The following is a 14,638-nucleotide window of genomic DNA, read 5'->3' as shown; positions in this document are numbered from 1 at the left end:
ACGCCTGTAATCCCAGCACTTTGGGAGGCCGAGGCGGGTGGATCACGAGGTCAAGAGATCGAGACCATCCTGGTCAACATGGTGAAACCTCGTCTCTACTAAAATACAAAAAATTAGCTGGGCACGGTGGCTCATGCCTGTAATCCCCCCTACTCGGGAGGCTGAGGCAGGAGAATTGCCTGAACCCAGGAGGCGGAGGTTGCGGTGAGCCGAGATCACGCCATTGCACTCCAACCTGGGTGACAAGAGAGAAACTCCATCTCAAGCAAAAAGGGAAAAGTATTCTCATAATTTTCAGATCATAAAGAGGAAAAGGATTATGTTTAGAATTTTTAAACACCTGATTCTTATGGGGAAAATAAAGCTACAGTAAGTAAATTAGCAGAAGCTAGGGTTTATCTGCCTAGATAAATCATATTTAAATGTAACCATTTCATCTATTCTTTTGTTTTTTGGTTTTTGTTTTTTTTTTTTTTTTGAGATGGAGTTTCACTCTTTTTGCCCAGGCTGGAGTGTAATGGCACAATCTCAGCTCCCTGCAACCTCCACTTCCCAGAATCAAGTGATTCTCCTACCTCAGCCTCCCGAGTAGCTCGGATTACAGGTGTGCACCACCACACCTGGCTAATTTCTGTATTCTTAGTAGAGAGGGGGTTTCACCATGTTGGCCAGGCTGGTCTCAAACTCCTGACTTCAGGTGATCCACCCATCTTAGCCTCCCAAAGTGTTGGGATTACAGGCGTGAGCCACTGTGCCTGGCCCACTTTACTTGTTCTTACAGCACTTCACAGAGATGGGAACAGGTGAGAGAGCATGGTAAATGGAACTTTAAGTAGAAGACATTAAAGTTAGCTGCTTTCTTCTTTCTAAATCAACTTTATTGAGGTCTAATTTATATACAAAATATATAGTGTTGGCCAGATACAGTGGCTCCAGCCTGTAATTCCAGCACTTTGGGAGGCAAAGGAGGCCACTCGTTTGAGGCCAGGAGTTCGAGACCAGCCTGGGCAACAGGGCAAAACCCCATCTCTACTAAAAAAATACAAAAATTATCCAGGCATGGTGGCACATGCCTGTAATCACAGCTATTCAGGAGTCGGAGGCACCAGAATCACTTGAACCCAGGAGTTTTTTTGTTTGTCTGTCTGTTTAGAGATGGGGTCTAGCATTGCTGCCCCAGGCTGGTCTCAAACTCCTGGCCTCAAGCAGTCCTCCCGCCTCAGCCTCCCAAAGTACTGGGATTACACGTGTGAACCACCATTCCCAGCAAAATATATAGAGTTTCTAAAAGGCAATATTAAACTAAAATAAATTTAAGCTTTCATAAATCAAAATTTAAAGCTCAGGTCTATGTGGGGAAATTGTATGCAAAATGTTGTGTGTCATTATCCACACGGGGAGAGGATTCATAGCTTTTAGTAGATTTTCAAAAGATCATCCAACCAAAAAAGAAAAAGGAAACTTCAGAGACACTGTTTTAAATTTATTAAGAGAAATTCTCTACTATATAAATTATGCATTCTGCTGGCACAGTGGCTCACACCTGTCATCCCAGCACTTTGGGAGGCCGAGGTGGGGGGATCACCTGAGGTTGGGAGTTCGAAACCAACCTGACCAACATGGAGAAACCTCATCTCTACTACAAACACAAAATTAGCCAGGCGTAGCAGTGCATGCCTGTAATCCCAGCTACTCAGGAGGCTAGAGAATCAGTTGAATCCAGGAGGCAGAGGTTGCAGTGAGCCAAGGTCGCACCATTGCACTCCAGCCTGGGCAACAGAGCAAGATTCTGTCTCAAAAATAAATAATAAAAATAAATTGCGCATTCTTACTTACGTAGTTGGCTGTGTGGCTTTATATGAATGTGTTGGTGCGAGGCCATCACGGCAGAACCTGCTGTTTCCTTCTCTTTGCAGAGTTAACACAGTGGTGATTCGTTCGCTGATCTTTTGGGAGTGATCATTAGAACCAGCTGCAAAGCCAGTTCAGCTAAGATGCAGTGGGAGGCAATATGTACCTTTCAGAGTGGGGACTCTGGGGTGAGGCTGGAACTCACGTTGATGAAGCTGACGTTGAGCTCCTTCGCTGTGTAGCCCCGCTGCAGGTTCCGCCGTGCATACACATCGTAGTCCCGCACAATTCGGGTGATGATGTCTGATGTGGAGATGCCTTCTGTCCTCTGTGTTGGAGCAAACATGCCTAACTCAGAAACACATACAGACAGACACTGTGAAGTTCTGGTTGGCTCCGGTGTGAAGACTACATGGAAACTGGGAGCAACATTCCTTTCCTTTCCTCGAAAAGCAGAATCTGTTATTACTAAATCAAACTGAGATACTGATATACAGAAGGAAGACTGAATCAAAGGCTAGAGGTAAGACAAAGAAGAGTTACGTAGCCCTAACATTAAGAAAAATATGAGGAAGCTCTCCTGAAATTAAGAGAGATATCAAAAGCAGATGTTTAGACCAAGAATCAATGGATGTCATGAACCGATGGCAAAGAATTGATGGATGCTATGCTCATCTTTACCTTTTACCCAAAACGTGGCCTGAAAGAAGACGGTAAACTTCTAGGGCACACATTTTCCTCTGTAAAGCAGCATTATGGCTGAGCAGCTGCAGCTGCCTGAGATGCCATGAGGCGAGGATGCACATCAGCCCACTCACCTGCCTCCTTGATGTGCTTGTACACATCATCGCTGCCAGCAGATGAATAAGGGATGTCGTCGTGGGCTACGAAATCAATCTGAAAATAAGGAGACACCATTTAAAACCCAGGATAGCTGCCTTTCAGAAAGACCCAGGAAATGTTCTCAGGCCGAGAAAAAGAACAATAAGCAGAGGCCAGGCCTCAGTGGACTTTATATCGGTCTTTCCTTTGCTCATAAATTCTACAATCTACTCATAAATCACCTGACCTCATTATTTGTGGAGTATAAATATGAAGTTAGCCAGCTGCTTTTCTAGCTATTTCTATTAGACTACCAGAACTGTGACCCTCACTCTGTATACCGTCACCTTGCAATAGCAGTAGGGCCAGAGGGTTGCTGGTGAGCCAGTTAGTGGGTGCAGCCTAGGAAAGGTAGAAATCTCCCTGACCTAGGTCTGGAAGGATTGGTCAAATGAGGGTTTCTAAAAATATGAGAAAGAGATTACTTCTTTCTAACCGGTTTCTCTCAGTCCATGAGAAAAGAGGGAATATAAAAATAGCAACCACGAGCCCTTTGACTGGAATAGATACGTCTATACTCCTGAGAAATACAAACCCAAAGCCAGAAAAGAAGTTTTATTCTCAGGATCTATCATTTTACTACTTTTTTTTTTTTTTTTTGAGATGGAGTCTCGCTCTATCACCCAGGCTGGAGTGCAACGGCACGATCTCGGCTCACTGCAACCTCCGCCTCCCAGATTCAAGTGATTCTCCTGCCTCAGCCTCCCAAGTAGCTGGGGTTACAGGTGCGTACCATGACACCCAGCTAATTTTTATATTTTTAGTAGAGGTGAAGTTTCACCATGTTGGTCAGGCTGGTCATGAACTCCTGACCTCAAGTGATCCTCCTTGGTCTCCCAAAGTGCTGGGATTATAGGCGTGAGCCACCACACCAGGCCATTTTACTACGATTAATATCCTTTGCAAGAGCAAGAAGAGATGACTTCACGTACTCCTTCCTCAAGGGGCCGCAGGCCTTTTGATAATAATTACTAAGATCACTATACCAACTCCCAGAGGCCACTGCAATGTGAAGCACGTTGACTGGGACTGTGTCAGAGATCCTCAGCTGGCATCTCAATTACTCATGAACAACTTGTCCGGGATCCACAGGCAGCAGAGTAAAGAACAGGAGGCTGGGAGGATCACCTGAGGTCAGGAGTTCCAGACCAGCCTGGTCAACATGGCAAAACCCTGTCTCTACTAAAAATACAAAAAATTAGCCAGGTGTGGTGGTGGGCACCTGTAATTCCAGCTACTCAGAAGGCTGAGGCAGGAAAATTGCTTGAACCCCGGAGACAGAGGTTGCAGTGAGCTGAGACTACCCCATTTCACTACAGCCTGGGCAAAAAGAAAAAAACTCTGTCTCAAAAAAAAAAAAAGAAAAGAAAAAGAATGGAACAAGCGAAACTCACAGTTGAGTATATACTGTTAATAAAGAGAAAAGGGAAGTTAGAACTTCCGCGAACCTCATACTTCTGTCTGGGGCTGTCCAGCTGTGATGCTGAGAATAAGCCTGCTTACCACCTTTGGTGCCACTGGCTGCTAAGTGTTGATGTAGAAAAGCCAGAGAATTATGAAACGTCTGTCCTAATCCTCAGTATCCTCAATCATTATAATAAACATCCCTCTTCAGGCCTATGCATGTATTGCTTTAGAAGCACTCTGGCTGCTTTTACTCTTTCTGCCTCCATGAACAATTCGCCTAGAGCATTCCCAAGGCCCCCGTAGGGAGCTGACCACATGCTTGTGTGTCCTCAGGCTTGGGGGCCCCTAACCCAGCGTAATAAATCCTTCTCATCTTCTATGCCCAACTTTTACAGGAAACCTGTGGCTTTTTCTTTTTTTAAATAGAGACAGGGTCTCGCTATGTTGCCCAGGCTGGTGTTGAACTCCTGGGCTCAAGTGATGCTCTCACCTTGGCCTCCCAAAGTGCTGGGATTACAGGCGTGAGCCACCACACCTGGCTGACATCTGTTACTTTAATGTGGGAGAATTAAAAGGAGGAAAGGGGTTTTATAATAACTTGCTGCGTAAAAGTGAGAAATATCCTTAACTTCTGATTCCACACAATTTGTAGCCTAAGATCAAAGCCCCGAAATGAATCTTAAGTCGAGAAAAGTCCATGTTAATCTGCCTTGTTTCCCAGTAACGTGAGGTCTTCAGAGTGTGCGTGGGGCTGTGGATATGCTAAGGAGACCGGCATGCTGTAAGGGGTTGGGTGAAGTCACTTAACTGAAGAGTTCAGCTCCGGGCTCTGCTAAGTGTGACTTGGAGCAGGTTACTTGGTTACTCACGTGTGAAGTGGAAATGATAACCACACCACAGGACTGTTGTGGGGAGAAAATGGAATAGAATGAATGCAAAAGTGCTTGCAAAGCCCATGCAATGTCAGGGATGACTGCCACCACTGGGACTATCACTGTCAGCCCCTGTGAAACCTCCGAGAAGGCAGAAGTGACACTGGGCTAGTGGAAAACTAGCCTAAGTGCCACAAGCATTGAGAGTTCAGGCAATCCTGGAACAAGGAAGGGGGACATGTGCCCGGTTTCTTACCCGGTGTTCTGCCAGGAACTCAGGCGTCAGGGTCCAGGGCGCGTTCCTCACTACCTCGTCCACATAGCGGCAGTGCTGAACTGCATCGTAGCGCTCATTTTCATTCATCACCGTGAAGCCCTTGAAGTTGTGCGTGAGCTCGTCACTGCAAACTGAGACCAGCACACCACAGAGCCGCGAGTCAGAATCCCTTTGCTTAACCACCCTGTCTTCCCCCGCTTCCTAGCACTGCAACCATCTTCCCCAGCTGGAGAAAAGTCTGCTCAAGGTAGTTCAACCTGGGCAACAGTGCCTGTCCTAACACAGAGTATACTTTGTGGGACAACACTCACTAAACAGTATGTTCATACTTCAGATAAGAGGGGACAAAGGTCTTTGACTCTGAAATAAACCTGCTGCGTGTGTCTTATCAATTAAGCTCTTAAACATGTTCTCCTGTTGCATTAATTCTGGACCGGGCCACATTCCACTTCCTTGGCAGGCTTTTGTACTCCAGTTGGTTCAAAATGATAAACTGAAATCTAAAGGGTTTTTACGCAGGCGACAGAAGTCACTGTTGCTCCTGTGACTGCAGAAACCCCACTAAGAGCAGCGAGATACATGTCAGATGTCGCACTCAATGAGCCGGAAGCTCCTCTCTCCAGGGTTAGGTTGCTAGTACCTCGGACGTCACATGTTTTAGAGAGGCTGTACTACATCCTTCATTTAAAAATGAAAACAAGAGCCATGTCCTCAGGTTGTAAAGACAGAGAGAAAGAAAGGCTACTATCACCTTTTTCTTCACAGCACCTGAGGTCATCAGACGTTTGCTTACCTCCCACGATGAGGTATGTATTAGGGAAAAGGTTCTTTGCTTGCATCAGAGCTCGGGCATGACCGGAGTGAAATAAGTCAAATATTCCATCGGCATAAACTCTCACGGGCCGCTCACCTAAATACAAATGAAAGCATTTATCACAGAAATGCATTATTTCTGAGACCGAACCTTGCTCTGTCACCCAGGCTGGAGCGATCTCGGCTCAGTGCAACCTCTGCTTTCCGGGTTCAAGTGATTCTCCTGCCTTGGCCTCCCGAGTAGCTGGGACTACAGGCACATGTCATAACACCTGACTAATTTTTGTGTTTTTAGTAGACACGGAGTTTTGCCTCGTTGGCCAGCCTGGTCTCAAATTCCTGGCCTCAACTGATCCACCCTCCCAAAGTGCTGGGATTGCAGGTGTGAGCCATTGCACCCAGCCACAAAAATACATTTATTCACTATCTTGTACTTGGCAAATGGAAATGGCACTGTGTGACTGTTCTGTGACTACATACTCCTTTAAGGTGTTCTCTGGGTATTCACCCTGATTTTGGAGGTAGGTTGGATTATGAAAAACAACATCACAGACTTCCTTGACTATAAGTAAAGATCTTTTCATTTTTTTCTGGGACAGGGTCTCACTCTGTCTTCCAGGCTAGAGTGCCGTGGTGCAATCATAGCTCACTGCAGCCTCGACCTCCTGACCTCAAGTGATCCTCCCATCTCAGCCTCCCAAGTAGATGGGATCACAGGTGCACACCACCATGCCCAGCTCATTTTTTTATTTTTTGAGATACAATGTTGCCCAGGCTGGTCTTGAACTCCTAGACTCAAGCAGTCCCATCTCAGCCTCCCAAAATGCTGGGATTACAGGTGTGAGCCATCATGCCCAGCCTATGAAGGTATTTTTGACATCATCATCTCCACTAACTGTCTTTGTTAGCCTGGTTGTACCAAACTTCTCAGGCACAAAAAACAACAGAGAACTGACTGTCAACTTAGAAGCAAGGAAGTTATTTCCTGGGGTACAAGACTAATTCCAAAGCCAAATAAACATTAAAAATGAAACAAGCAGAATGGTTCATCAAAGTTTAAACAATAAATCTAAGGAGTCCATGTAACTTATTTCCTTTATGTGAGTAAAGGAAGAGCTATTTTACTGCAGCACCAGAAAGTAACAGTAGGAGCACCTGTGTCATTTTGGGAAAGATGGGCCAAAGTGCCATCAGATGTGCTACACTGAGGCTGAGGATCAGACACATCTCCTTCCTGTCTTAAGGGCAGCAAATCAAGGGAAGGAAGTTGTTCTCGGGAGGTTTATGAATGTTTGTTTTCAAAAAGCTTTATTCATAAACAAGTAGATTTTAAACCAAGAAATCACACATTGCTGAAAGGAATATCAGCAACTTTCCAAAAGGGTAATTAGGTAGTATCTATCAAAAGACGAACAACAAATGCTTATATCTTTGGCCTAGCTACTCCAATCCTGGAAATTACCTCACAGTAAATATAGACATTATTCAGCGTGGTGCTGTTTATAATAGCAACAGTTAGGAAACAGCCTACATTTCAGCGGAAGACTGAATATAGCATAGCACACCCACAGCAAGGTGGGAGGATTTATAAACGGTCTACTCAGATGTTCACAGAAATTGGTCACTTTGGTTGCCTGTTACAGAGATACCAGGTGGCTGTGAGACAGATCTTGAGAGGAAGACATTTTACTTTATGCCCTCTTTGTACTTTACGGATATTAAACTATGGGAATGTATTGATTTCATTTCGTTTGATTTTTTGAGACAAGGTCTGGCTCTGTCGCCCAGGCTGGAGTGCAGCGGTGTGGTCTCAGCTCACTGTAACCTCCACCTCCCAGGCTAAAATGATCCTCCCACCTCAGCCTCCCAAGTCGCTGGGGCTACAGATACACAACACCATGCCCAGCTAATTTTTGTTTTTGTAGAGATGGGATATCACATGTTGCCCAGGCAAGTTGTATTTTTTTTTTTTCTTTTTTTTTTTTTTTAAAGAAACGGAGTCTGGCTCTGTCACCCAGGCTGGAGTACGGTGTTCTGATCTAGGCTCACTGCAACCTCTGTTTCCCGGGTTCAAGTGATTCTCCTGCCTCAGCCTCCCAAGACGCTGGGATTACAGGTGAAAGCCATCATGCCAGGATGGTTTTCGTATTTTTAGTAGAGACAGGGTTTCACCATGTTGGCCAGGCTAGTCTCAAAACTCCTGACCTGAAGCGATCCACCTGCCTTGGCCTCCCAAAGTGCTGGGATCCCAAAGTGTGAGCCATCACACCTAGCCTAGGCTGGTTGTACTGATTTTAAAATACAGCAAATAAAAATTTTTAATTATACCAATCCAATGGAAAACTAATAATTAATTTAATGAATTTAAGAGTCAGAAGGGTCATAGCTCAAGCTTGCCAACCAGCTTTCTTCCTCTGCAGCCTTAACTTCCTTATGCCTCAGTATTCTCCTCTATGAGACAAAGCAGGCTGGGTGTGGTAGCTCACACCTGTAATCCCAGCACTTGGGAGACCAGGGCAGGAGGACTGCTTGAGCCCAGGAGTTTGAGACCAGCCTGGGCAACACAGTGAAACCCTATCTCTATTAAAAATTTTTTTTTACTGCCAGTATGTGTCAACTAAAAAAAAAAAAAGAAGAAGAAAATATTTAAAAAATAATTCTTACAAAAACAAAGTAAAATAAAACAAAATCTGAGCATATAATCCCTCTTCCATATCCCAGAAATCACTGCATTGGCTCTGTGCCTATTAAAAAATAATAAATTTAAAAAGTTTTTGGGCCAGGTGTGATAGATCATGCCTGTAATCCCGGCACTGTGGGAGGCCAAGGCGGGCAGATCACCTGAGGTCAGCAGTTCATGGCCTGTCTGGCTAACATGGTGAAAACCCGTCTCTACGAAAAATACAAAAATTAGATGGGTGTGGTGGTGGGTGTCATTAATAATCCTAGCTACCTGGGAGGCTGAAGCGAGAATCACTTGAACCTGGGAGGCAGAGGTTGCAGTCAGCCAAGATCAAGGCACTGCGCTGCAGCCTGGGCAACAGAGCGAGACTCTACCTCAAGAAACAAAACACACACACACACACACACATTTAAAAGTATCCCAGAAGTCATGTCCATGAAGTAACTAACGCACTTCCATTTTTCCTAAACAAGTCCGGAGGGCCACGATCTCACACTAGTGGACCCTAAAACACAAGGATAGAATATAAAAAGTAAGACTGCTTTGTTGTTTGTTTGCTACTAGGCAGCACACAGCCGGGAAATTGTGCTCGAGAAACACGTTGCCTGGACGGCGGCGGCAGCACAGAATGCTGCTGATCAGGCGGCTGCCGGCGGCGCAGCTACTCATCCCGCGCTAGGCCGAGGAGATCGCTGAACCTTTTCCGACGAAGCCCAGATGTGCCCCTTGCTCTCTTCAGCGCTGCCCCAGCCTACATCTCAACTGGCCGCTCTTCCACCCCAAGTCGTCGGCAAACCCAGACTGACTTATTAACCAAATGGCCAGCAGGGGCCGCTGTTAAACTAGTCTGGGAAGAAAGCTAGCATTAGCCGTTCCTTTACCAAGCGGCTGCTGACCAGGATAACCACGCCCCTGACTTATATTTGTGGTTTCCACACACGTATGTGCCGAGACAACAAATGTATATTATAGTACGTATAACATTTATATAAATCATATGCTTTTAATATCACTTTTGATGTTCATATCATTATATAATATATATTATACATATCTAATATATCCTTTATGTATTATGCATATAATATCATATATGTGCCTGTGTGTGTGTGTGTGTGTGTGTATATATATGTGTGTGTATGTGTGTGTGTGTATATATATATGTATGTATGTATATATATGTTTTGGTTTTTTTTAAAGACAGGGTCTCTGTCACCCAGGCTGGAGTGCAATGGTGCAATAATCATGGCTCACTGTACTCTAGACCTCCTGGACTCAAGCAATCCTCTCCCCTCAGCCTCCTCGGTAACTGGGACTAGAGATGCACACCACCACACCTGGCTAATTTGATTTTTTGTAGAGATGCGATCTCACTGTATTGCCCAGGCTGGTCTTGAATTCCTGGCCTTGAGTAATCCTTTGCCTTGGTCTCCGAAAGTGCTAGGATTATAGGCAGGAGCCACCACACTCAACCTCGGTATATTCTTAACATCAACTCCCTTTCATGCTCGAAACTGTCCTGATTTGGATGATAAATTATATGGTTTATATGGATCATGAATTATATGCCACACCACTGGTGACTAAGCAACCATATGTCCTCCTTTAGGCAGAAGAAACCTGGGTTTCAATTAATGATCTCTTTTGATATATTTATTCTCCCAAATACCTACCACCGAAACATTCTGCCCCAACAGATTTCCATTGCCCTTCACATTCTCCCATTTTCTTACTTTCTCTGAGTTAAACATACTACTGATTTTTTTTCATCCTCCAAAACATTCCTAGAGCTGACCTTCTTATCTCTCAAATCATATTTGTCTTTCTCTGAGTAGAGAATCTTCTCCTAGACTAACCAATCTTCCTAGTTAAAACATGGGGAGCAGGAGGGAGATGTTTAAAATTCACTACAGCACATGCACATTCTTTATCAGTTTATTCCTTGTCCTGCACTGGCATGAATGCAGTTGGCTACTTGGTGATTTAACATAAAACAGTCAGACAATATGAGATATGAGAGAAAAACCAGAGTTCAAATGAAGCTGGCTAATTTATAAGCTAGTTTGTGGCTGTTTGTTCCACCAAAAATACAATTATTTTGCTGGAGGCCTTCTATTCTAGTGCTTACAATAAGTAGCAGCATTCCAGGGTGAGGCTTTAGCTACAATTCTATCCCGCTAATGATCTGTTTTACTGTGGGCTGGGCACAGTGGCTCACTGCTGTGGTCCCAGCTACTTGGGAGACAGATTTGAGAACTGCTTGAACCCGGGAGGCGAAGGTTGCAGTGAGCTGAGATCACGCCACTGCACTCCAGCCTGGGCGAGAGCAAGACTGTCTCAACAAACAAAACAAAACTTGGAAGCAGCACATATATTTCCAACTTTTACGTACCACAAATGGTGGGTGGACAAATTAGCAACAAACTTGGTGATGCAAGCAATCTGATCAGATCTAAATGAATAACTGATTCTAAATGTGTGTCATTAGAGAGTACATAAAACGTTCTTGCTTCAACAAACTCTACTGTGACATCTGAGTGTGAACCTAAACCACCTTCTGGCGTTTTGAGTCAGACCTGCCCACCTGCATGCTGATCCACAGAGTCTCTGGTTTTCCTGTCAGTTTACCCGGCCCCAGGAGCCTACCTATTACCAAATAAGGAGGCCAAACTCAACACTCCTAAATGAATTAGAGGGTTGTAGTCAACATGAACTATATCTAAACATTTCTGCAAAAGGAAAGGATTCTCTGGAATTAGCCTCTTTTTTGTTGAGGACCCCAAAACCACAATACTTATACCCAAGATAAGGCCAAGGGGTAGGGTTACAATTCCTGGTATAACACTTGTATCACTTCTGTTTGTTTTGAGACAGGGTCTCACTCTGTCACCCAGGCTGGAGTGCAGTGGCATGATCTTGGCTCACTGCAATCTCTGCCTCCTGGGTTCATGCAATTCTCTGCCTTAGCCTCCCAAGTAGCTGGGACTATAGGCGTGCACTGCCATGCCCAGATAAGTTTTGTATTTTTAGTAAAGACAGGGTTTCACCATGTTAGCCAGGCTGGTCTCGAACTCTTGACCTCAAGTGATCCACCCACCTTGGCCTCCCAAAGTGCTGGGATGACAGGCGTGAGCCACCGCGCCTGGCCCACTTCTATTTGTACTTCACTGTTCTTCAGTTACGACAGAAAGCAAAGCTAAACACAAATAAACGGTATATGCTGCAAATACATAGGTTTATGGCTGCAACTCCCTCTTATTCCCTGGTGTTCGAGTCTTAGTTCGGCCCTACATTTACAGGATAGAGAGAACACTTATTATAGTAATCAGAATGAGTGAAAAAGGACTGGGAAAATCGGAGAATTTACAGAGAAAAAAGAACATTTCTCTATAGGACTGTGTATTCATAACAAATTCTCTTGGAAGTTTCTTTTTATAGTGAGCTCTAAAGCCAATTGCTCCACATAAGAAACGCATCTTGAATATATATTATAATTTATGTGGTCAAAAACTGCTAATTAATGATGTAAATTAAGCACACAAAGAGTAAGGGCTTTGAAAATAATAAGCATTTTTTAAAACCTGGAAAACTATAATATCAGGAAAAATAAAGTGAAGAGCACCTCCCAGCTTGGGGTATTTTTGTCCTCTGTCAATCAGCAGGACCACAGCCAACTGACAGAAAGCAGAAAGATCGTGGGGGAAATGCTGAAGGCTATCAAAACTGCGACAGCCTGAACTATTATTTGGACCTTTATAGAAATAGACAAGATCATAAACCAGCTCAGACTAATATTCTATCTTATGGCTTCTGCTCTACTATATCTCATAGCTACAACAACAGCCCAGGAAACAGGTGTATAATAATAAGAAAAAAATGAAAGGTTATGGAGTGGAGTTACCCTTCTAAACAGAGCATCAAGGCTGCTGGGAAGAACTCCTTCCTGCATTAGCCTTTACAAGGAAACGGGGGGAAGTACGTAGAGAGTAGGTGTGTATTTCATAAATACAATGGAATGCCAAAAACAGTAATCAAACAGCAAATTACGTAGGTATTTACTTACAAGGAGTTCCTCTACTGGCTTCTTCCATAGTTACCCTGACATAGGGCTTACTAAAGTCAACTTCAACTTCATCAGAAAAAGGAGCTGGTTGCCGTAAGCCCTTAAGAAAAGGAAAGTGAGTGAAAAGAAGGTTCAATTCAATGGCATACATGGAAACACTAAAAAAATGGCAGCTTTGAAGACAAATCAGTTATTTGGTATGACGTGACTAAAATTCATCCTAAAACACTGTAACATAAAAAAGAAGGGAACAAAAGGTATTCCAAACCGACAAATGGAAGTTGTGATCTTTTACAAAATGGGTAAACCGTGGCATGAAACAAGTGATTTCCGGTTAAGATGGAGCCATCTGCCTGGGAAACCAAGCGCAGTCCCAACTAACTGGGTCAGGAATGATGGCCCCCTGCCTTGGCAAAACAGCCACCCTGTATCATGTGACAAACTGCCAACATTCATAAATGCATTTTCTTTCTTTCTTTTTTTTTTTTTTTTTTTTGAGACAGAGTCTCACTCTGTCACCCAGGCTGAAGTGCAGTGGCGTGATCTTGCAAGCGCCACCTTCCGGGTTCAAGCAATTATCCTGCCTCAGCCTCCCGAGTAGCTGGGATTATAGGTGCCCACCACCACACCTGAGTAACTTTTGTATTTTTAGTAGAGACTGGGTTTTGCCATGTTGGCCAGGCTGGTCTCAAACTCTTAACCTCAAGAGATCCACCTGCCTTAGCCTTCCAAAGTGCTGGGATTATAGGTGTGAGCCACCACGCCTGGCCCATAAGTGCATTTTTACACCACTTCAACTAGGAGACTGGGAAGGCAAACAGCTCCAGGTGCTTTATTAAGTATAATTATTGTTGTGTAGTGCTTTACACTGTAAATATGTTCTAATGCTCATAATGGCCCCGTAAGGCAAGAAGTACTGTAACTGGTATCCCCAGTTTAAGGATGAGAGGAACGAGGCAGGACACGGTGGCTCACGCCTGTACTCCCAACACTTTGGGAGGCCAAGGCAGGCAGATGACTCGAGGTCAGGAATTCCAAGACCAGCCTGGCCAACATGTTGAAACCCTGTCTCTGCTAAAAATACAAAAATTAACCGAGCATGGTGGCATACCTGTAATTCCAGCTACTCGAGGGGCTGAGGCATGAGAATCACTAGAACCCAGGAGGCAGAGGTTGCAATGAGCCGAGATCGCACTGTTGCACTCCAGCCTGGGCCACAGAGCAAGGCTCAGTCTCAAAAAAAAAAAAAAAAAGAATGAGAGAAATGAGATTCAGAGAAGTTATGTAAATTGCATGCAGTTACTCAGAGGCCAAGCTGAAATTATTATGCAGACGTGCTGAGCTCTCTATTACAGAGGGCTTCACTTAAGAGTTTTTGTTATTCCTAAATCTTTTATTTACTTGATGCTATTGTGAACAGAATTGTTTTCTTAACTTTATTTTTGGATCGTTCCTTGATATTATTTAACAGTGCAGTTGATCTGTATTTGTGTTTCTGTATTGAAATTTTCTGTATATTGATCTTATGTCCTATGTCTTTGCTGAAGTTAATTATTACTTCTAGTATCAGTTGTTTCGTAGATTCCTTAGCATTTTCTACATATAACATCACCTTGTCTGTGAATGAAGATAGTTTTGCTTATTCTTTTCCAATCTGGGTTTTTGTTTTTTTTGAGAATCTGGCTCTGTTGCCCAGGCTGGAGTACACCGGCGCCATTTTGGCTCCCTGCAACCTCGACCTCCCTGACTCAAGTGATCCTCCCACCTCAGCCTCCCAAGTAGCTGGGACT

At 44.1% G+C, this 14,638-nt stretch overlaps 1 protein-coding gene across 6 annotated transcripts in view; it reads right to left on the bottom strand.

Annotated features, from left to right (window-relative positions):
• Positions 1-14,638, bottom strand: part of PCYT1A (phosphate cytidylyltransferase 1A, choline) — a 54,052-nt gene that overhangs the window by 6,154 nt on the left and 33,260 nt on the right. For all 6 annotated transcript variants that reach the window (XM_078354792.1, XM_035278478.3, XM_078354793.1 and 3 more), the window contains 5 exons: positions 12,849-12,948; positions 6,083-6,199; positions 5,269-5,420; positions 2,670-2,748; positions 2,057-2,199 (listed from right to left, as the gene is read on the bottom strand). In XM_078354792.1, coding sequence (XP_078210918.1) covers positions 2,057-2,199; positions 2,670-2,748; positions 5,269-5,420; positions 6,083-6,199; positions 12,849-12,948 — 591 coding nt within the window. The remainder of the gene's footprint in view (positions 1-2,056; positions 2,200-2,669; positions 2,749-5,268; positions 5,421-6,082; positions 6,200-12,848; positions 12,949-14,638) is intronic.

The sequence above is a fragment of the Callithrix jacchus genome, chromosome 17 (genome assembly GCF_049354715.1).
Source record: "Callithrix jacchus isolate 240 chromosome 17, calJac240_pri, whole genome shotgun sequence".
Taxonomy (NCBI): Eukaryota; Metazoa; Chordata; class Mammalia; order Primates; family Cebidae; genus Callithrix; species Callithrix jacchus.
Note: the sequence above shows the minus strand (reverse complement) of the source record. Positions and strands in the feature narration are given on the sequence as shown.